The sequence below is a fragment of the Dasypus novemcinctus genome, chromosome 15 (assembly GCF_030445035.2).
Source record: "Dasypus novemcinctus isolate mDasNov1 chromosome 15, mDasNov1.1.hap2, whole genome shotgun sequence".
NCBI lineage: Eukaryota > Metazoa > Chordata > Mammalia > Cingulata > Dasypodidae > Dasypus > Dasypus novemcinctus.
The window spans coordinates 91582786-91607030 of NC_080687.1; the positions used below are offsets into that span (position 1 = coordinate 91582786).

Sequence of the window (24245 nt, forward strand, 5' to 3'; positions counted from 1 at the left end):
TATCATTGTTAAATTTTAAAAAATTAAATTACCCCCCTTTCTTCAAAGTGTTGGTAAAAATTGTAAACAATTTCATAGAAAAAATTATCCCCTACAACTTCTAAGACATATCAATAACTAACAGAAGATAATCATTAAACTATCAAACTGAAAATGTTCAGGAATACTATTTCTTGACCTGTCAAAACCTAAGCATTTTCAAGTATTTACCAGTCTAATGCTGTTATTCTCTTTAAATGTCTACAAATCACATAAATTTCAAGGACTGATCTCAGCACCTTCAAAATAGTTTTGATGAAAAATGAACTTTAAAATCCCAGAATCAAACTAATACGCTGTTTCAAAATGGAGAACAAATTTCATGCTAACACACAAGGAATATTTCTAATTAATCTAATGATCTCATCCCCCAAAACAGGAATGGTTAAGAACAGGCTACTTATGTAATATAGACAATCCTAAATGTAGAATCGCAATATCAAAGAATCATGAAAATATTATCATTACTTTCATCAAACTTTGTTTTAATATTTATCCTAGATTGTACACAAATTGCTTAATTCAGAAAGAGTTCAATGATCTTTAAAATGAAAAAATTTGAGGGAATTAGGATAATGGAAAAAATCAGGGATTGTTAAGGCTGGAGTTTAATTGGCATGCATTTTTTATTTTGAAGGATTATTGAAGAGAAAGCCCCACTTTTTTACAGCTATACTCAACACCAGTTATCCCCAAGACTGGGTATGAAAAGACAATCTACTTGGTGCAGGAAGAAAATATCAGAATCTCCATTTTCATTTATCTCAAAAAGTTAAGACAGACATTGAGCTCTGCTGATATTTAATAAGCAAGCTGACATGGCACACTCGTCCCATCCCTGGGCGACCACCACTCCCATCAGCCATTGTGTTCAAGTTGTGGTTTCTTCAGTGGTGGTCTCACAAAGATACAGGAATTTTAGGTAGCAGCCTTCATTGGTTACTTTAAATTTCACTGCAATTTATGTGTGTCTGATTAAATGAGTTATTGTATTAATTAAAATCATCCATGCCAAAGGAAAAAGGGCTTCAAAATGTTTCTGCAAAGGAATATAAACTAGGATAATAGCAATAATGTAAACACAAGCAAATACTGTAAAAGGTAAAAAAGCAAGGCTCAACACGTCTAGCACATTAGGTGAAACAAAGCAACATGCTAATCAGACCTACCAAAAAAAACCCCCACAAACTGCCAAGGATTCTATTCCAAATACAGATTTACATCCATGACCAAAAATGATCATCATAGCCCTAAATACATATTGCATTCTAAGTTCACTGATTACAATGAAAATATGAAGCCATCATCACTATTCATAAAACATCGAAAAAATTAAACATCTAGGACATAAAAACCAACCTCTATATTTTTTAAGAAATGTGTTAAGCCATACAGTATTCAATCCAGTCCTTTCAACGTTTTACAATACTCACCAAATATTAACAAATAATAAATAGCTGTATTCCATTGGAAAAAAATACTTGTTTTTCCTTTCGTGGTAAAAATGGATGAAATGATACATGGAAAACAGTACAGTGAGGAATTAAAATGCAATCCTTTATCAGTGAATATTGTTGGAAGAATTTCATGAAAGATTGCTTAATGTTTGAACAAAGAAGTATTAGAGCAATTTCTGTAGTACAGAAGGTCAGATACCAGAGAAAAAGGAGAGCGATTTCTTGCATGTCTCAGCCCATGGTATTGCTAAATTCTGTTTCCAAAATTAAACATTCTGCAAGTGTGTGTCTGTTGAGGATTAAAGGAAAGTTTTATTGGAGAAGATACAATCTCAACAGCAAGTTATTTTTTTTAATAAACTGTGTATGTCCAACTTCTGAGGTAGCAGCTGCTTAAACCAGAAAAGGGGGTTTCATTAAATTTATAGATAGCCACTCTTATATCATTCAGCAACAGAGAGATCATTGCAGCAAAGAAGCTGAAGTGTGCACTAAATGCCCCAAGATATCATCAATGTGGCTAATTTTATTAAAAACAAGACCTTTAAAATAGAAGAATCATTAGGATAGTTTTAATGAACTATAGAGTGACAGAAAAAATTACCCTCACATAGGTCACTAATTATCTATTATAAATAAGAACTTAGGAATTGTTGGATTTAAAAGATGGGCTACTGTTCTTTCTTTTATGAGAAAACAGTCCAAATTTGCTGACCTTTTCTGTGACAACAATAGATTAAGTTACAAAACTGAATCTTCAAAATAATGCACAAGGAACCTGTACCTTCCATGTAAAGGGAATGCGTTGACAACTCATGAGACAGTGTCAGCTTTTCTAGAGTATTTTATGGGAAAAGTGTTTTAAAGATGAATGTTTTAAAAACATCCCCATCATTTTGTGATTTATACTAAAAAATACAGAGAGAACAATTTTTAAAAACCCCTTATTTGCACTGGAAAGCTTGAAAATAGACTCCGACTTGTTTCAAAATCTTCCAAATTAAATGGGTTTTTAGTCTATTTCTTAAAGTGATACAACTAAAAACCTTCAGATTAGGTAAAAGGGTTGACATTTGGGAAGACAGAAAATCACTAGCTGAATTTCACCAAAACCCTCTGCTGAACTACTGAACGGTGTTAAAATCTGAGTATCGTAATTTAGGAAGCATTGCCATTTGAATCAGTGTATTTTGTAAAGTAACTTACCCAGTCATGACAGCCGCACACACAAAAAATCTCTAAACTGACCTTAGAATCAGATTCATATCACTCTGTTAAAGTGTTTAAAATTTTAAAAGCCAATGAAGCATGCTGCAGACAGGTGTTTGAAAATGTCCACATCATTTTGTGATTTATATGAAAACATTAAGTCATCTTAAAAACCTCCCATTTCTCACCCTCAAAATATGTACCTATATCAGAGCTAATAAAACTTGACTCATGTAATTAAATCATGAAAAACTAATTTATTTAACAAAATTTGGTCCTCCTATAGAATCCCCTTTTCCAGTGAAGAAGCCAAACTTAAATAGAAACCAAGATGATGTTTCCCCAAAAGCACAGCCAGTAATAGTATCCAATTTTTTTAGGAGGTACCAGGGATTGAACCTGGGACCTTGTACATGGAAAGAAGGCACTCAACCAACTGAGCTACACCTGCTCCCCAGTATCCAATTTTTAACTGAAAAATTATGAAGTTAAAATTTACATGTAAATTTCTTCCTTCCTACTAGAACCCTCATTCCCAATTAAAATACTTTTCCAAGAATGGTCAAAAGGAACTGAATCTTTTGGTATAACCTCTTCTTCATTATAGGGAACCTGACATTTTAAGTGAGAAATTGAACTATAGGAAGCTGAACGTAATATATTTAAGTAAGGATTTTGGAATTTAAGGTACCTAACTAGAAAATGTGCATGAAGTATGTCTTCATTCAGTAAATCCACTATCATTACAGAGTTCAAAGAACAAAGAAAGTGACTGTTAGGAGTTTACTGCTGGTTTTTCTTTTTAACGCACCGAATTTTGCAGCTAAGAAACCAAGGCCCTGGTTTAATATTAATAGTTCATATGAAAATGGAAGCACAGCTGCTATTTTGAAAATCTGATAGCCATTACAGGATTGTTTTTAATGACTTCTCAAAGACAATGTTGAAAAATAGTTAATTTTTGTTAAGCAACACTTCTCAAAGACAATGTTGAAAAATAGTTAATTTTTGTTAAGCAACACTTCTCAAAGACAATGTTGAAAAATAGTTAATTTTTGTTAAGCAACATTTTTCATGAAGACAAGACTTACATGAGGACACTTACACATTGATCGTAGAATGCTACCAACTTTTTTAAAAAATTAAGACTGTGTAGTCTTAATATTATTCAAGTGTTTGAATAAAAATTACTTATGAAAAAATACTGAGTCCTTATGAATAAAGCTTCAAAAATTTTAGGAGGCATTTTAATAAATTATTTTACACAGAAATTTAACAATGTGATGATAGTGACTGTTAATTCTTAAACAGTAAGTTATTTGCTTTCAGAATAAAGAAATGCAGTGATTTCTTTTAGCAAAGAAAGCAGGCTTAAGTTTTTAGAAATGCTGGAGGTGATTAGTTTTCTATTAATTCAAACAAGATATACATTTTCTCAAAATAAAGTTATCAGTATCTCAGCAAGGAAAAAAGTTTCTATGCTTCAGTGTGCTTTTTTTTTTTGCTCTATAAAAGGTCTTCTTACTACCAATTTGATTAGTGGGGAATGAATAGTTTGTTGTCCAGTAATGTACTTTAGTAGCACTACCCAATTTTCAGAATAAAAACATACACTAAACTCAATTGCCACAAAGTTCTTCTAAACCATGTTAGGCAATTCAAGTAAGAAAACAAAAACAGCTAATGAGTATTTTAAGTGATAGCAAAATGCTGAAGTGATTAGTTTATTCCAACTACCAAATGCCAGACCACCACAAGCATTTGTTACTCGGACCCTAGCAAAATAGGCCCTAAATTTACAAAAAGCGTTTTAAGATAGATTTTTTTCACATTTTCTTTAAGAAACTACAAAAGTTTAAATAGCAAAGTGAGCCTTTCCATTCTAAATTTCTCTTATATAAGGCATAAATTGAGTCAAGGCAAAAATGAAGTCTGTTCTGAAAATGACCTTTTCCTCCCCATTCTTTTTAAGAACAGGACAGAGAACCTCCTAACAGTGAAGAGTGAAAACAGAAAGGAATCTTCCTGTAAGAAACAAAAACATGAAGAGAAAAAAAAAGGGTTAATTATTAAAATGAAGAGCTAGACAAGCAAGCAAGCAATGATTCATTAAGCATCACGATAACTAGGAAATCCTTGTTCTGGTCTTTAAACATAAACTATCATAAATACCTTTCCCTAGAAAATATCTCCAGTTGAAATTACTTCAGCTCAGAAAGTTATCAAACCAACCACATTTAAAGCTAAATTGATTAAAACTAGCTTGAACATTTTCAAAGTTAGAAGCAAATCTAATTTTTGTTTTGGAAGCCCTCAGGAACAATCAAGTGTCAATTTTTTTTCCTTTAAGTGACAGTCTAAAGCAGGAAATAATCTGAATTTTAAAAAAATAACATTTATCACCATTTAGAAGGGTAGGGTCCTGGGAAAATGTTACAGTTCAAGTTAATTCAGCTTTCGTAGAGAATTTTTTCAACAATGTTTTTGTGAACTTTCATTGATTCTAAGCAGCCCTCTTTTTTCATGTTTTCACGTGTCTCAAGTTTGATTTCTTTTATTGATCACTTTTCTTCCTTTTTTTATTAGTAAAAGAAAACTAAGTGTAGCCTCTTAAAATTTGATGAAATGAAGGGTATAAGCCAGGCACTGTACTAAGCATAGGTGAAATGGTAAGCAAAAATAAATACCTCACTTGGTCTCTTGGGGTCCTCTGGCTAAAGGGAGATATGTAAAATCGTGACCATAAGGATTGATGCAGTAGGTATATGGTCCTATGAAAGCAAACAGGATGGTGATCTAACCCATTCCTGAGGTGAGGAAGTGATCACCTAAAATGAAGGGATAAGAGAGAGAGACAAAGCGCTCAAAGGTGAGACTGGAGAGGTAAACATGAACTTGGTCTTTCAGGGCTTCAGACTAAGGATTTTGTCTCTATCCTCCCATAGCATTCTAAAACAATGAGAAGCCAACTAAGTGTCTTAAACTTACTATCTTTAAATTTTGTTTCTTGAAAAACATCATTCCAGTTCCATCATGGAGAATGAATTCTACAGGGCAAAGGTGCAAACAAGGAGACCAGTTAGGACTGAACCACAGTAGTTCAAGTCAGGAAATAATGAACTAAGCCAATGTAGTGGTGACAAGAGACTGCTGAGATATTTAAGACAGGAAAATCAATACTGGCTGATGGTCTGGGTGAGGTGTAAGGAACACAGAGGGATTCGGGATTTGGTTTCCAGCATGCTTAAGTGGATAGCTGGAGTGGCATTCATGAAGATGAGAAACACTAAAGGAAGCCCATATTTTAGAGCAGAGAAGGGATGGACCATAAATTCATTAAGTGTTGAAAATGCTTCAGGGACAACAAAAAAAGAGATGTCAAGTAGCTTGTGAGATCTACAAGACTAGATTAGTGTTGTACATGTGAGTCATTTAATCTACAGTAAGGATAGAAATGTCTGAAGAACTGAGAAACGATGACCAAGGACCCAGACTAAGAAACCCGCGTATGTAAAAGTTGGATAGAGTATGAGTCTGCAAACCAGCTAGGAAGGCAGGAGGAAATCAGAGTGAAGACTCACAGAAGCCCAAGTATCAAGTGAAAATGGAGCCAGTTGTGTTGAATGATGCAGAACAGATATGAGAAGACTGAAAAATAAAATGTCCATTTCACTGCTGCTAAGGTCACTGGTAACCTCTATAGGAGAAATTCAGTGAAGTAATGAGGGGGTGGACGCTAGAGTGGGCTGAGAAGTGGGTGGGGAGGAAGAAAAGGAGAGAACATTACTGTTCTTAAATCGGTATGTGGAAGAAGAGCTGAGGCAGTAACCAGTTTAATAGAAAGGAAAGTTGTTTTTTTTAATGTGGAAAGACTTGAACATGTTTGTACTCATGTGAGAAGTATACATTTGAAAGAAGTTGAATGTAGAAAAGAACAATTTTAAAAATCTTAAGACATCTAAGGAAACAAGGAAATGAGATCCAAATCATAGGTGGAGAAGAGATGGGTGCTAAGGAAGTAGAGTATTTGGTATCGGGAAAATGATGCTTTTTCTGTAAAGGAGGAACTGAGGTATCTGCTGAGAAAGCAGTGTGTAATTCGATATGTGTACTCTAATGTAATAAAATTTTAAATTAGAAGACTTCTACATACTAAACTTTTACTACAGTGCCTGACACAAAAATGCTTTACATATATTAACCAATTTAATCCTTAAAACATTCCTGTGAAATAAGAATTTTAGCCCCTTTTACAGATTAGGAAATTGAAGCACAGAGGTTAAGGGACTTGCCCAAGTCATGGTTGTTTGAAGCATTCAAACTCAAGCACCAATGCTCAATCAGTATGCCCTATGACCTTAGTGGGCCTGAGACAGACCCCACAATCCATAGTGTCACTAAAGATTGGTGGGTTCTTGGGACTCTTGAGACTCTTAAGTCGGTGGAGCTAGAATGAGAGTTACATTGATTCCACATCATCAATAAAAAAATCCAAACTTAGAGCTAAGAAGCCAAGGAAATAAGACTTAATTGACACTTGTACCCACTAGTTCACACTATATGAGAAATAATCCCAAAGAGTTGTGTTCTTTTTTCTTTTTAAATCTTTTATTGCTTATTTTCCAGGACTACAACAGCTTTCTTACAGCACCAAAGTGGCACTGCAATTTATTTGTGTGTGACTCCTCACAAAACTTGAGAATCTCAAAGGCTGCCTATGTCTTCTTCATTAAAATACTTGTTCAGTGTCTTTTGTATGGCAGGTACTGTGCCAATGGCTAAAATTACAATGGTAAACAAGACATACAAGATCCCTGTTCTCAAGAAGTCAGGCAAAAAACAGACAAGATATGCTCTTCATTTGAGAAAAATACTAGTAAAGAATCAACGTAATGTTAGAAAATGTGAGTAGAACTGGATGTTTAGATATAGTGACTGGAGAAGGCATCTCTAGAGGAAACATTTAAGCTGAGACCTAAAATGGGTGCATTTACCGGGGAGATTCCAGCCATTGGGAAGTCCTTAAGATAGAGGTTTAACAAATTCAGACACTGAAATAAGCACAAGGTGGCTGAAGAGTAGGAGAAAGAGTAAAGTTGAAGGAAAGGGTAGGGCTGAACCATAAGCCATGGCCAACTGAATTTGGATCTTATTGTTTATACAAAGGAAAGCCATAGAGTATTAACAGGAAATGAATATCAGATTTACACTTCTAAAATGGTAATTCAGATGCTGTGAAGAAAACAGAGATCAAAAGAGAAAAAAGGAGACCAGTAGGAAGGGATATTACCACAGTTCAGGCAAGAGATGGGAGTAGAGGTTGGTAGTTGGAAATGGAGGGATATAGACAAGTTTGACAGATATTTAGGAAGTAAAATCTGATCTTGGACGAAAGAGCAAAGGCAATTCATTGAAGACTGGATAGTCTTTCCAGCAAATGTTACTGGAATAAATGGACATACACATGCAAAAAAAAAAAAAGAATCTAGCCACTGACCTTACACCTTTCACAAAAGTTAACTAAAAATGGAACATAGATCTAAATGTAAAGGGCAAAACTATAAAATATCTAGAAGATGATACAGAAGAAAATCTAGGAGACTTTGGGTTTGACAATAAGCTTTAAGATAAAACACCAAAAGCATGACCCATAAAAGAATAACTTGGTAAGTTGGACGTCATTAAAGTTAAAAACTTCTACTCTGTGAAAGACACTATTGAGAGAATGAAGACAAGCCACAAGCTGGGAGAAAATATTTGCAAAACATGTACCTGGTCAAGGACCTGTATTCAAAATATATAAAGAACTCTTAAACCTCACAACAAAAAACCCAAGCAAAGAGTGGGCCAAGGATGTGAACAGATACCTTACTGAAGATGTATAGTTGGCAAGGAAGCATGAAAAGATGTTGAACATCACTTGTCATTAAGGAATTGCAAATTAAAACATTAAGGTATCACTATATACTTATTAGAATGGGTAAATTCCAAGACAATGCCACCACCAAATGCTGGCAAGGATGTGAAGAAACAGAACTCTCATTAATTGCTGGTGGCCACTTTGGAAGACAGTTTGGCAGTCTTTTACTAAGCTAAACACAGTTGTATCATACATTCCAGCAATTGCACTCCTAGGTATTTACCCAAATGTGTTGAAAACTTATGTCCACACAAAAATCTGCAAGCAAATATTTACAGCAGCTTTATTCATAATGGCCAAAAATTGAAGGCAACCAAGATGTCCTTCAATAGGTGAACGGACAAACTGTAGTGCATCCATACAATGCAGTATTATTCAACAATAAAAAGAAAAGAGCTATCAAGCCACAAAAAAAGGAAAAAAAAAAAAACATTATGGAGAAACCTTAAATGCATAGTGCTAAGTGAAAGAAGCTAGTCTGAAAGGCTATTTACTATCTGATTCCAACCATGTAAGATTCTAGAAAAGGGTAGAGACAGCAAAAAGGTCAGTGGTTGTCAGGGGTTGGGGGGAAGAGAGAGGGAAGATGAATAGGTGAAGCAAAGGGGAGTAAACTATTCTGTATGATACTATAATGATGGGTTGACAAATAACATTTGTCAAACCCATAGAACTGTACAACAGAGTAAACTCTGATGTAAACTAAGGACTTTGGCTAATAACATATCAATATTGTTTTTAACAGTTATAACAAATTTACCACCCTAACGCAAGATGTTAATAACCAGGAAACTGAGGGATTTGAAGAGGGGGTAGGAGTATGGGTAGGTATATGGTTACTCTGTACTTTCTTCCCAAATTTCCTGTAAACTGAAAAAAAGTAAAAATAATAAAAGAAAATCAGTTGCACTAATAAGTAATGGATTGTATATGGGAAGGAGTTAAAAAAAAAAATCAAGGATGGCTCCACAGCCTTTGCTGTAAATAAACAGTGGCGTTGTACCGATGAGAATTGGAGGAAAATGGTTCAGGGTTGGTAATGTTAATTTTTTGAGCTACCCAAGTGGATAATGTGATGAAGTTCTGAGGAGGTAGCTGGGTGGGAGAGAGAAATTTGGGAAAGTGGGCAGAGAGAGAGCCATGAGAATAGATGAGATTACCTAAAGCAGAGGATAGGGGAAAGGCTCATGAACTGAGCTTTGAAGTACAATCATGAGGAGCAGCCACAACAAGCAAAACGCAAAGGATGGGAGGAAACCCAGAAACCGAGAAAAGGATGTTTGCAGCGAGCAGGAATGTTCACCCATTTGCTACTAAAAAGCCAAGTAAAAAGGAGCAGGTTCAGTGTTTACCAGGGAGGCCCCTTGGTAACTTTGACAAGACCAAGGACAGTGGTATCAGAAGCAAGAGCCACACTAGAATAGATGGGAAAGGAAGTAAAATTGGAACTGTTGTTACAATTCAAGTAGATAATTCTTAGCAATGAAGACAAGTATAGAATTACAATAGAAGCTAGAGGAAATAAAGGGTCAAGGTAGGGTACTTTCTCTTGTTAGGATGAACTATGAGAGCATATTTAGATGCTCATGTGAATGATCTAGTAGGGAGGGAGATGTGGGGATGGAGGGAAAAGATAATATACTGAAACCATAAAGTTCTTAAGAACATAGAAAAGAGATCCAGCTTAGAGGACAATGGAAGAAAGTCTTTGAATTGAAGGGTGTAGATTAGAAGCATCTTAATATTTCAGTACTTGGAAAGATGTGTGAAATTTAATAGGCTGATACTCAATAAGGCTCAAATGAATCAGTTGACTATAATGGTTCAAATGGCTCCTAGTAGAGCACCATTACAGCTAAGCATTAGGACCCAAACTAAATTGAACAGGTATTCTTCAAGTCAGGGTACACCAATATACAGAAATACACAAGGCACCTACTGGGATAACTTTCACATTATAAGCAATTCTTCACTCTACCTTAATATTCTGGGCTCAGGACTAATGAATATGGCACTCCCATAAAGCATGTAGAATGATAATCTTTTCTTTAAAAAAACTGTCTTAATTCCGTATAGTTGAATTATGTGAAAAGGTTTTAAAATTTCAATGCATTATATGAATTTAAGCAATAGCATTTCTGTATTCTCATACTACTCCTTATTTGAATTATGTCAGCTATGTTTCTAAAGTATTTAATACTCCCAGTAACCTGGCAATCAGGGGAATAACTTTTTAAAATATAGATACTAAGAGTACACAAACCTCACAGAATTCTAAGTAGAAATATTTAAGTGTAAAAATTATTAAATGAGGCTTTTGTAAAATAAAGCATAAAGCCCTTTTAAAAGATGAACTAGGACACATTTCAACCTTGCTGATATCACAAAGCTTATATGTGACATACAGTCAGTCATTCTGTGATACTGATGATTTCTCAAACAGCTAATAACGTAAAGGGGTCTACAACTAGGTAACAGGAACTACTTTTAATCAAAATAAGCCATTCATCAGTTTGAAAGAATATCTAAGCCATGAACACATATCACACATGCTGGGAATAGTGAGCAATAAACAAATTGGCATCAAATTTCACTGAAAAATTATCTCACCTTAGTTGGAACATTTTATTGATTTCAGGTTATTTTTAGATTCTATGTAATCTATGGGATTATGAAAATCTACAGGTAAATTTTATCTGCAGTAATGGAAAGCACACATTTGTGCAACATGTGGTACATAAAAAACTGTACCAAAGGCCAGAAGACCTGGATCCTAATTACCCTTTGCTACTTCCTTCATTGTATATGAAAATGGGCACATCTCTTTCTCTGAATCTCACCTTCCTCAATAATCACAGGCGGCGGCTGGGATTAGACCAGTGGTCAATTTCTTTTAATAGGTGCCCTCTAAATTTATTAAAAAACTGAGAATGTTTTAAATTATATTCATGAATATTGCAAGCACTGTAAACACATAAAGGATATAACAAATAATTTTAATATTTTTTTCTCCTACTCTAATGGGTAATCATAAACGGCACTTTGAAGACTATAAAAGGGACAATTACTAAAAAGTTACTATGAGCTGTTTTAAAATATCCAGATGAAGAAAATGAGCCTTTTATGACAAAAAAGGGGGGGGGGGGCTGATGATATATATAAAATGCTTATTTGTACCTACGCTTACTCCTCCTTCCCCCAGAATTTAGCAACATTTGTCACACGATAGATTTGGTTAGTGGATAACTGTTTCCTTCAAATTCAAGTTAACAGCAGCCATCAGAAACATCTGTGACTTAGTCACATTATTCTGATCTCTAAAGCCTTGCATAAAGCAGAAGTATGCCAGGTGGGAAGGCATATAATTGATAGTATTTATCTTCAGTATATTCTTAAGAAGAAAACTTCAGCTATCATCTTCAAAAGATTAAAATAGAAAACCCTGCACACTCATTACTTAAATGAAAAAACAATTATCAAATTATGGACACCATACTTAGTCTTTTACACTGAATAAATCCTGCATTTTATCTTGGGTCACTGGTTTGTATAAAAATACACATTTTCTCAATGAAAACCTCAGGCATACTGGTTAACCAATAGCAATTGATCTAATAATAAACTAAGATGTCTAAGCATGTATATATTATATGGTTACCTCCTATTCATATGGAAAATAGTCTGCAGTGCAAGAGCTCTCAAACAGGTGCTTCAAGGTTATATATAAAATACATTACTTGGATGCTACAACTAGTACCTATTTTATCTCCAATTTCATTTTTAAAAAATCATCAACTGCCATTGCTCTCACTCATGTTATATGAAATTTAGTCTCAATAAAGATTAAATGAATCAAATTAAATAACTATAATACTATCGGTGGCTATTTAAGTATTAGGACCCAAACTAAATTTTTTTCAATCTACTTTAAACATCAAGGTTCTATGTGAAAGTTTTACTGGGAATATGAATTCTTTTTAGCAAAGATGTCTGAAATCAATGGTGTAATAAAAATCCTTAGAAATTTGACAGATCTGCTTTCTAAGACCATCTTCACTGCTTACTGATTATCTACCCTTAGGCAGGTTTTGTAACCTTTCAGGTCCAGTATCTTTACGTGTAAAATGGGAAAGAAAAAAAAACCCATCTTCCTCACAGGACTGTTAAGTGCATTAAATTTAGAGAATGTATGTAAAGCACCAGGGGTGCACAGAGCAGGCACGTCAATATTTGTTCTTTCTTCCTCATTTTCCCTAAAATTCAAATTCAGTTAAGGTAGACTAATAGACCTTGTATCTCAAGGTAGTGACTCTCAAACAGGGATACCTGTACCCATAGAAGCAAAGCAACCATTAAATAAGTACCTTGTATTTTTTGGTGTTTTAAGATTTGGGGAACACAAGCTCAATGTAACTGGTAATTTTAAACACTGTTACACCAAAACAAAGCAGCAACAGCATAATATCTAGCAGGTAACATAAGACTAGGCCTGCATGAGAATTTAGGCCACATTTATAGATTTCCAAGTCTACTTCTCTTCAGCACCCTCTGCTATTTCGTATATTTCTCAAACTCTTCTGCTGAAGCACTGCCTTTTATTTCTCATTTTAATTATGTTACTAAACACAACTTCACTTTCTTCCAAAGCCTGCCACGTGATAACAGCTTAGCTCCAGGGGGTCCAGCCTGGTTACTCTTAAATTAGCAAGGACAACCTGAAAAATAATGTTTTACATTATACAAAATCACTTAATATGCAATTTACAGTTATTTAAGCCAGCAAACAAAAAATAACTTGAATGCAGAATGTATTTTTTAAACTGACTTCCTCTCTAGATATTACCTTGAGTCCATCCTTTCCTTTCAACTAACTGTGCACATTGACATAGAACTTATCCAGACTACTATCCTGATTTTCAGACAAAATATTTTGCCTGTCACTTTATAATTTCTTCTCCTAACAGTGTGTCAACACACACAAAATGAAGCACTCTACAGGATAAATATGCAGGGACAAAGTGGTGTGACTATTCCAGGGACAAGCACAATACACGGGCATGTGTTCCAGTAGGCCAGCATGGTTAGACCCGCACTGTGCTGTTTCAGCCTTAGACTCTGAGCAGCATTCATCGGCTGCAGTATGTGCACAGAAGACATGCAACACCTTTAAGGATCTCAAAACCATGTCACCGTAATAAGAGCGAAGAAAACGGGGGTGCTTAACATGGAGAAAAGAAAACTTGAGCTTAGAAATAATGAGGTCTAAGATCTCTCTTCAAGGACTCGAAGGGCTGTCCTACTTAAGACTTGCGGTGTTGTCTGGAACTGGGATCAACATTAGGGGGCCAATCTCTGAGTTAGTAGTCGAGAGATTTGGGTCCTACTGACAATTTGTTGCTTATCATTTGCATGATATTGGGAATGTCTGTGATAATCCTGGGTATCAATCATCTTATGCACAAAATGAGGGTACTAAATTAGATAATGTAAGGTACAATTTCAAAGAACAAGTGACATGGGAGCAAAGTCTATATCAGCTCCTCACTGTAAGCACATGCTGAGCATGGCACGGCCACCTCAGGAAGCAGTGAGCTCCACCACGAGTTCACATCAATCCTCTACTTTGTTCTCAAAGAGGGGGAAAGTGGAATAGATAGCAAGTTATTTGAAGCAGAAAGCCAAAAGATCTGAACTGGAGTTCTTATAAAAGGAATTAAAAGCCAGCATAGATTGCTGTATATTCTACATTACCCTTGTACTGATTAAAGTAGGTTATACTAGTACTTCAGTAATTTAATTCTAAGAAAAAATCTATCCATTTTTTCAGGTCATCTGTATTTACTATTGCACTTTATTTCTAGAAATGACACTAAGCATTATGCTAACATTCAATTTTTTGGACCTACTTAAAATTCCATCAAAAATAATAGGATAATTTCCTCTGATTTTATGTATTAGTCAACAAAATTAATTCTTAATTTATAACAGATGCCTGAATTACAATATAAATGGATGTTTATAAAGCTCCTAAATTATTTTCTGAAACCAAAGTAAAATTCAGTCCATAGCATGATCACTTTCTGTTATCACATAATAATAATAGGCACACACAGCAGTAATTCACGGACTATGTACTCAACTTTCTATGCAAAGCACACTACTTTTATAGTGCTCAGTGCCTAAAAATCACAAATTTACATCTGAATCACAAACACTGAGGGCAAGGGGAGGAATCTCCTTAAAACAGAGGAGCTGAGTGTGCAGAGGGCCCAATGTGTACATGTATTTCCAGACCCACTCCAAAGTCAATCATACAAAAACAAATTTGTGGCTTAACTATTTCTCTTTTCTGGGAGAGGATCTGAAGAGAAATTACTTTCCTAATTCCACATCTAATGGGAAATCCAAAGATAACTGGTATAGCTTACTTAAGGATCAGATATTTTTATAAAAAATTACATTGCATACATTTTGAACATTTTTCTACCTAGACCATACCTTACCTCTTGAGCAGAGATCCTTTGGATCATAATTCCTGAAAACTCCGATGCATATTGTGAAGTTTCCTAACATTTTTACTTTAGATCTAAGCTCAACTGTTTCAATATATAGCAAAGTAAAATGTGACAATGTGCCCATAATTACAATGAACTATAAGGATATCAGTACGTTGCAGTTATACTGCTTATATGTTCTTTATACATGCACACACAAAAACCTTCGTTTCTTCACGAGAACCATCAGATCTTTATAATCTAGTTAATCAAGCAATGGTGGTGAAATAGAAATCATGTATTCTTATACCTTAAAGATATAATGGTAGCCAAATTCAACATCCTGAAATAATTTTATTTTGAAGCTACTTATGGTTTAAGGGAAGAGTCCATGTAATAAAAAAATTACTTAAATTATTTAAAACTTATTTCACCCATTACATCTTTGCAATACTTTTGAAGTTTCTAGTGTGGGATTTTTTTTAACCCTCACCTTTCCATAAATATAAAGGAAAGGCTTACAAATTGTTTTCGAACAAAATACAGCCTTCACTGAAATATACTAGACCTGAATATCTTCTAATTCTAAAAAAATTTTGTTCACAGAATATTCCATAGTCTTTTCCAAACTCACCAAACTAAAGCCAACAATTTTAGCCTCTTCCCTCCACACACACACAAAAAGTTACTTTTCTAAAGCACAATTTCCTTTTATAATTCTTATTTTTTCAGAGTATAAAACTGTATCATTTTAACCCACAGGTTGTTGTAAATTCAACTTTTATTTCTTGCCCAGGACTCTTCCCCTTAATGTTTATTTTTACAATGTGGAGACCACTTCTGGTATAACTCTTCTTCAAATCCAAAAGGAAATCCCTCTTGCTTCTAGCAGATCCCACATAGGAAAAGTAAATTGCTCCTGTGGTGTCAACTAAATCTATGTAGCTATGAAGACAAGAATCTTTGTCTTCATTAAAATCAAATTTCATCCTTTTCCATGTTGTCTTGATACTTGGTTAAAAGCCAAGAGACTTTTAAATCAAGATTTCTCCTACAGTTATTTGTTCAAGTAGAACATTAAAATACATTTTTCTTCTTATAAGAATTAGGTGGTTTTCCAATGAGCGATTATTTTCAAATGTTCTTTTTGCTGAATATGAGACATTATCTTTTGGTATGCTATTTTGTAAGGGGTTGTATTTTCATCAATCTAACTTTGATAAAATTGCTCCTGATACATGCAGTATTAGCTCAAAAATGTTAATGGTTTGTAAGATTGACATAGGAAAAAAAAGCATCTAAAAAAAATCCAATTCTGGAAAGTGCTAAAATGAAGCTCATCAGAAGAATGCAAAATGAGACTAAATAAATAGATCGCCAATTTAATATGTTTGGCACTTGGTGACCCCAACGGAAAATTATTTTAAGAGTTTAAAAAATATTTTTTTTGGTCAAAAAAAGATTTAAAAACGCAAGGATATAATATTATTCAGAAATATTTAGAAGAAGACACATAAAATTAAAATACACTTAAAAATACTGTTGGAGTTTTCATTTTCTACTCCTGAAACAGAAATAAACCATTTATGAGTAAGTGCATTTTTTTCATGGAGAAAATATTTATTAGTTTTCAAAATGATCACATATACAAATATTACACAATTAGTCATTCTAGGAAAAAATTATCTTATACCAATATTCATAAAATAAACACTGAAAAATATAGGACTGCATATTGTGACAAAATATTTAAAAATCTAAAATGAAAATGCATCAAAATAAAGTTTAAATAAACAAATCAATTCACATTAATACACAAAAAGATTAGTTTTTAAATAATTTTTAGAGGTATGAAGCAAACAGAAATGCACTTACATTTCTTTTGCACACTCTAAGGAACACAGCTAAAATATAATCAGAGCATGAGATTAAGAGATTAAATCACTTTTCTTCAAAGCTGAAACAAAAGGCTAATAATCACACAGGCCATAAAACTAGTTTGTACTATAGTTCCAAGAGTTCAACCAACTCAATTTCCAAGCAAATTCTACTTTGAGTTCACGGAGTTCTTTTAAAATGTTGGGTTTTTGGGGTTTTTTGTTTTTTTTTTTAACTCGTATGTGTTCTTAAACCAGTTTGTTTTTTTAAAAAAAAACATTTAACAAAACAAAAAGTAAAAGGCTATAATCATTTATTGGAATTCAGAGCTCTCTAGGGAAATTTTAGTTCAGATAGATCTTTTAAACTTGCTTTTAAGTAATATATTTACAGAAATTTAGTTATAATCAATGAGGAAAAAAGCAGTTCTCATAGATATCCAAGAAAAAATACAGATGTTGGCTTATATTTTAGCAAAAGTGGCTTCTAAAAACTCTGGGTTCCTAAAACATTTTAGATCCTCAAAGTCAAATTATTAAATCTTTCATATTGGTAATTCTAGAACTTCTATTCTTAAAATTTATGCCAAAATAAAACAAACTGGCAGCACGAGGTGACCTAAAAAAAAACTTAATAGCTTTGACTGACCAGTTTGAACAGATACTAGAAAGATAAACAGAAACATACTGATATCTACACTTCCAACAGTTAACAGATATTTTGGATAACTCTTTTGCAACACTTACTCCTACCTAAGGGCTTATTCTAAAACTAATTAATTGCCTTTGCTCTGTGAAATACCACTTTGTGACAATATCATTCAAACTTTAACATGCCTCAGTGTAGCACAATACCTGAGGTTTAACTGGTATTTACTGCTTTAAACAATAGACCAAGCTACTTTGATCTCAAAAGGTATCTCTTCTACTTCTCTACTGGAATCTTTGTAAATCTGACAAATATAATAAGAGTAAGGCTCAAGACCAGAAAAAAGAGAAGCCAAAAGAGAATTTCCTAATATTAAAAATGATTTGGGTATAATTTAAAAGTTCATCCTTTATTTATTTACTAGTTCCTTTCAGTGTCAGGCAACAGACATCAGTTCATTAAGTTTTTTGGATTTTTTATACTTCTTAAAAAAATAAATTTGCCTGTTTCATTAAGGAGAAGAGATTCAATCCCACAAATCTTTTCAGTGAAACAGATACAGAGAGCTGCTTTTTAAAGAAAGGAGTCTCTCATGCTTCCTCTATTTCAGTCTTCTGAATAGAAAGTAATATTTTCATGGCCACGTCAAATTCCAAACTGAAAAGATTATTTCATTATCTGAGCCTTTCCATTTCCAGACCAAGAGTAAATAAACCAGAGTAAATCTTTGTTTATAGTTTATAAATAACAAGATCAGGTGGCTCTCTCATCCTTGTGTCTTCTAGACATATTGCATGGATCCATTCACCACTGCCTTCCAAACTGCAGGTGCTGGCATGTGTGACAGATATCATCCATGAAGGCTCTGTTAGGAGAATTCCTTTTGCTGAAGAAGTATGATGTTTACCAGTTGAAAGAAATCTGGGCAATTAGAGAACAAATAAACCAGTCTCCCATTATCAAGATACCTGGAGTCACAGAAGGAATCCACCAAGGAAAAATGAAAACTTGCCAAAGGCACCAAGTTCATGTTCTACCCACTGGAGATGATAAGAACTTCCTGGAACCAAATCCTACCTTTGGCCTCAAAGAAACTAAGAGAAACCCATCTTAATGCCATGGGGGAAATCTAGGACAAGGCTTTTATGCCACAAATGGCATTATTCCTAGGGACTGGAAAACTACTTTTGAGTATAGTAAATGTAGCTTTTAAGGACATTATATCCTGAAACTTAATATTAATTCATATTTAATTTATTAAAGAATGAAGCCTAGATTTGACCATAAAACCATAAAGGTTCTTTCATTGCATCTTCTAATTATTCTAATTAGAAGATCTAATTAATATGAAGTCCTAAAGTCTGAGGTAGGAAAAAGACCAAAAAGTTCTCACTAATAGGGTAGGATATCACCCCAGACATCTGACTGCTTCAATTAAGAGATTTCAGATGTCCTGCTTGCCCAAAGATGAAATACAGACACTTCTAAATTACTGCAATATAAAAGGGCATTCAGAAGTCCAATAATCCCATTAAAGGCTAAAATGGGCAAATATTCCCTTTTAAAGTTCCTGTGACTACACAGGCATTCACCAAAGCATGTGCCCCAAATCATCTACTGCTTTAATTATCTGGAGAGAAAATTAAATAAAGTTAGGTCTCTGTTTTGAATGGGCACTAGGCTAGTATTCTTAGAAAAACAAACAGATTGCAGCCCCACTTGGTTCTAATATGAACCCAAGGAGTTCACCAATAGAATTAAATGGGTAATGGAAGGACACTCCGCTCTATAAATAAACCCAAGCAAATAATGGAAAGCACCCACTTGTTTATTATCCTTTCCCACTCTCTCCAGAAGCTGGATATTCTGCCTCCAAGGGTTCAGTGGAGAAAGTGGACCCCTGACGTCAAAAGCTCTCCGTGGTCTTGGCTGTATCTGTGGTTCTAGGATCACTCCTTGCACCTCTGGTAGGAGAGAAGCACTGAAATAGAGAGCTGAATATAGATTTAAGAAAAAATTCTTATTAAGAAATTACATTCTCTGGTCATTTGAGTTTGTGTAATGGCTTATCCTCAGGATAATCAGAAGCTACCTCTGGGCATACTTTCTTTAGTGCCTTCTTAATTTGAATTTTCTAAGTCTGTCACCACAAATGATTAATTCCTCAGGAACTACTAAAAAGGGTCCTATCTTAGGTCTAAGCCATAACACACTCTGAGACTTACAGCTTCAAATGGAAGACCAAATCAACAAAAGACAAATTATGACTGAAAACAAGATCATAGTTGTCTTAAAGGGACAGGGCAAAGGCATACAACCTCAGGCATGTCAAAGGAGGAGGCCCAATTAATTCTTCCGTCAAAGAGAAGATGATGGATTGAAAAGGAGAAACAAAATAATCAAGGATATTAACAGGAATACAACCAAACCTTGGGAAATGTCTACGAAGCTGAATTTATTTTCAGTTCTCAAGTCTTCAGTAGTTTAAAGAATTAATCAGGCTACAGTTCCATATCATAGCAATTAAAAGCTAAATCTGAATTTTATCAAAGTTATGACTACTGTCACTAAAAAAGGTTTATTTCTCAAGTACTCATCCTTAAAACAGGGAGGGCAGAACAGTGGCCATAGATAATTCAGACTCAAAATCTTTTTTAAAAAGCATGATCATTAGGTTTGGGGTCAAGAAGGACCAGGAAATAATCACTAATGGCTACAATGTATAAATTAAAGCGGTAAGACATAAATAATAGAGGATGGTAAAGATATGGGAAATCATTTACTTTATTTTAGGAATAAGGTAAATAAGAGAAGAAAGTTCAGAGCACACAGCACCTGATCAAGGAAAAGCTCAAAGGAGAATAAGAGGCAGATACATATTTAAAGTTCTAGGGACTTCAGGATAAATTTTAACAGTACTGCCTTTGGAAAACAGATCAATTTTACTTTTTAGTACAGAGTGACACAGCCCTATTAAATGTCAGATAAATTTTGGCGCTATGGAATATTATAGTCATATTTTCCTATTTCAAGGACACATTAGATTTTGGGAAAAACTAAGGGGAAAAAAAACACTACTAAGTAATCTCTCTCTCAAAGCAACTGGTTAAACTGGTTATCACAAGGGTTCCTTACCTGTTAGTGGAACGAGGAGATTGTGCTCTCTTGTTCTCTATCAACCAACCAACCAAGGTTATAGTCTCAGCACTAAGAAGGTAGCAACCAGCCAAAGTTAGTGTTTTAATACCTTCGGCTTCCTCCTGGCTCTGCTGGCCAAAAGCTACCCAAAGCTGAAAGGGAATTGTTATTCCATTACCTAACAACATTTGGACTAAATTTTTTAAAAGCCTAAAGATGAAATGAATGAGTAAACCCTTCTGCTTAGGAATACACCCAATTCTGTAAAAACGGGAAAGGGAAACAGTTTCACCTAATGATAGAGGGAAGGAGGAAGGAAGAAGGGAGGGAGGGAGGGAGGAAAGAAGGAAAAAAATCTGAAAGAAGTCAGTCAAGGGGGAAAATTGTCACCTAGCAAGAGATCAAAGAAATAACTACTTTACCAAAGTATTTCATGAGCCTTTGGTGGCAGCCACTTCTTCATTTTAAATTTCCAATAACGTTTCAATAGATTTTAAGTCCTAATATTTTTTAGTTTTGAAGAAACTATACTTTTAAATCAGTAGGCTAGAAAAGTATTTTATAATATAATTGCACTGAGGAAGTATTTGAGATATGACAAGAGAAAAGTAGCACAATTAGAAAAAGGTTTGAATGTTGAATAGCTTAAGAAATACAAAGTAACTCAGTACTCTCAAGAGTCCCCCCACCCCAAAAAAAAAAAACCCTAACAGATTAACACAGTATTTCACAGCTAGTGTTTTTAAGGGATGGACTTTAAGAGTTGAAAAAGGCTTAAAATTAGTACATCCAAGCTAACATGTTTATATTTCCATTGTACCTATACTGTGTACATAGGTGCTACAAAAGAACTTTAATGGCATAGAAGTAAAATTTAACTTTAAGACACAAGCATACTCAAAATCTACAAATAAGAGATGATCTTCCAAATTTTCCAGTTTTCCTTCATTTCCTGAATACTAATCAGCAATAACAACATAGCTGGATGGAAATATAGGCAAAAAGGGAGAGGTCCTTTTTGAAATAGGAAATAATGGCAATTTTTTTTTGTAGTCATACTTAATTTTGAAAATGAAAAACAACTTCCAAAATATAATATCTTGCTCAATCAGGGCTAAGTTTACAATTGCTCCTTCAGTAGGAGCTTGAAGTACCTTGACTTGTTTACCATGCCCTACAGAATTCACTGGTTAAAAAAACAACAAACTTGGGTTAAAAATGAAAACAAAAATAATTGTCCTTAGGTTAGGTTACAAAGTTAAATACAAAAGTTGGCTGCAGAACTGGATCCATTTTCAAACTTTTCCCAAGTCAGATCACTGTCAGAGAATTTTACTTTTTTATTTTGCCTGAAGTACCAAATTTCTGGGTATAACATATACTCTAAAATAAGGAAACAGGCCAATTTTCCTAAACAGATATTATTTTGAAATCTTTGGAAAGAGCTGGTGTCTCCACTGCTTCAGGAGTTAATAATTTACGAAGACTCCATGGATTTGACAACACACCATTTATATAGAAAAACATAAAAGGGCTTTCAAAGTGCAGTCATTATTTTAACAAGTAACAACAGCTCAGGTGTGTCTATTATTGTTGGAGGCTCATAAGAATGTTACAGTAGCACCTTATCTAATTCTATTTAATAGACTGCATTCTTTTGTGTGATGATTTAAGAGGGGAAAAATATTCTTGTGGAACTTCCATTTCAACCATGAAAGAATTCCAAACCAAAGCTAACAAAATCAGCAATGCTGAGATGCTACATAAGAATACAAACCGGTGTTTTATAAGGTCTAGTCATTTTAACACTTTCCATAAATACCTATAAAAAACTTTAATGGATTCTTACTGAAAGTCCAGTTATATTAAAATCAGAAATAAATCTAGTTTTATATATAAACAGCACTGAGAAATTCTGATATGAACATCAAATTAGACTATTTGCAATATTTGTCCTTAATACTCAATTACTAAATGAGCATATACTGCTTATTAGTTTTAAGCATTTCTAACATCAAAGTAAAAGGAGAGGCTACAACTAGTCATTTTTAAACTATGAAACAAAAGGTATGTTTCTACCAAGATTTTATGTTTTACTTACTTGTGTCTACAGTTGAGTAATCTGAAGTTGAACTTGTAAAAGTTTGTACATTTACAGAGATTATTCATAAAACAAGATGTTCTTTGCTAAATTGGAAGCATGATGCCATACCTTTTTCTTTTTATCTTTTATCACTTATTCTTCCTGGTTCTAAGGCACTTCTATGTAGAAAAAGAATTTCTCACAAATATCCCTAAGTTTCCAACACAGTCCCAGGTGGCATTAAGAAGGAAAAAAAAAAAAGAACACACTTAACAGAGCAGTGAGTCTTTGTATCTCTAGTCCTTAGAGGAGTTCTTGGCAGACTGAGCAGATAAAAAATGTTTAACATTGATCTACTGATCAAGAAATAATAAAGTAAAAGGAGAATTTTACCAAGTGGCTGATACCTAGAGAAGATACTAAAACGGTCAACTTCCTACTCCCAAAGGAAATAAAATATTTTATCAGAAGTATGACTTTCAGAGATCTCTTACGGAGTCATCAATTTCTTGAATTAACTTTGAAGCATAAACTTCAACAGGATTATTATCCTAGGATAATGCAAATTTTTGCCAAATGATGAAACCCAGCTTAGATTTTCCAATGTTCTTTTCCAGAGATTTAAAATTAGTGAGAAAACAGATCAGATATTGCCAAAACACCCAGTTTCAAATTTTTCAATTTCAAAAAGTTGAGAAATCTGCCAAAAGAATAACTTCCTTAGCCGAGGCACTGGACTGACTCTGAAGGGAAAAGATTACTTCTAAACCACAAATCTCAAATAGTATATATCTTATAAACTCCAGAATAGGGTTAAGAAAACCTGGAACTTAAAGGAAAGCATAGCATTATGAGGTTATACAATTAATCAAGGAAAACAATTTCTTAAAAGAAAAAAAAAGTTGAAATGAGAATGAAAAACAACTATTAGAATATTTTAAAAAGTCAACATCTAACCTAATTTCAGATTTATCCATATTTTTCAAAATATATTTTCCCTCATGATCTTTTCAGAAAAGACACCATTCAAAAAATGTTACTGGAATTCGTTACTCCACGAGAGTTAAATGTCAACTATTTGTTAAAAGATGGACAAGCAAATAGATATCTAACCCAACCGTCTCCTCATGAGTTACTCCACTAAGGTATAATGTAAAAAGAAGAAACAAAACAGATTAAAAAAAACACACACACACACATACAATACATATTTCAGAGCAGTTATATCCACTGTAGAGTGAAAGAAAAAAGACAAATCATGAAAATAGAGCTGATGTCACAGTCGATATGACCACAACAAAGATTAAAAAGACAACCTCAGGGCCAAGAGGTATAAGCCTAAATACTTAAAACTGTCTCCTCTGATTCACAAAGTTCAT

At 34.0% G+C, this 24245-nt stretch overlaps 1 protein-coding gene and 1 long non-coding RNA gene across 10 annotated transcripts in view; one reads left to right on the forward strand and one right to left on the reverse strand.

Moving 5' to 3' along the window:
• TSC22D1 (TSC22 domain family member 1) overlaps positions 1 to 24245 on the reverse strand; it is a 126969-nt gene that overhangs the window by 74653 nt on the left and 28071 nt on the right. For 2 of the 9 annotated variants that reach the window (XR_011645836.1, XR_011645837.1), the window contains exons 3-4: positions 19470 to 19639; positions 16719 to 18566 (exon numbers count right to left, since the gene is read on the reverse strand). The exons of 5 other annotated variants lie outside the window; for them this stretch is intronic. Coding sequence is in view for 2 of the 4 variants with exons in the window: in XM_058276650.2 (XP_058132633.1) it covers positions 18549 to 18566; positions 19470 to 19626 (175 nt within the window). In the remaining 2 variants the exon portion in view is untranslated. Of the gene's footprint in view, positions 1 to 16718; positions 18567 to 19469; positions 19640 to 24245 lie in introns of those variants that run through there. 2 more of the 9 variants (XM_058276650.2, XM_071208272.1) reach the window with 1 other exon arrangement.
• LOC131273444 (uncharacterized) overlaps positions 1 to 24245 on the forward strand; it is a 129459-nt gene that overhangs the window by 62486 nt on the left and 42728 nt on the right. The gene's annotated exons all lie outside the window — the stretch shown is intronic.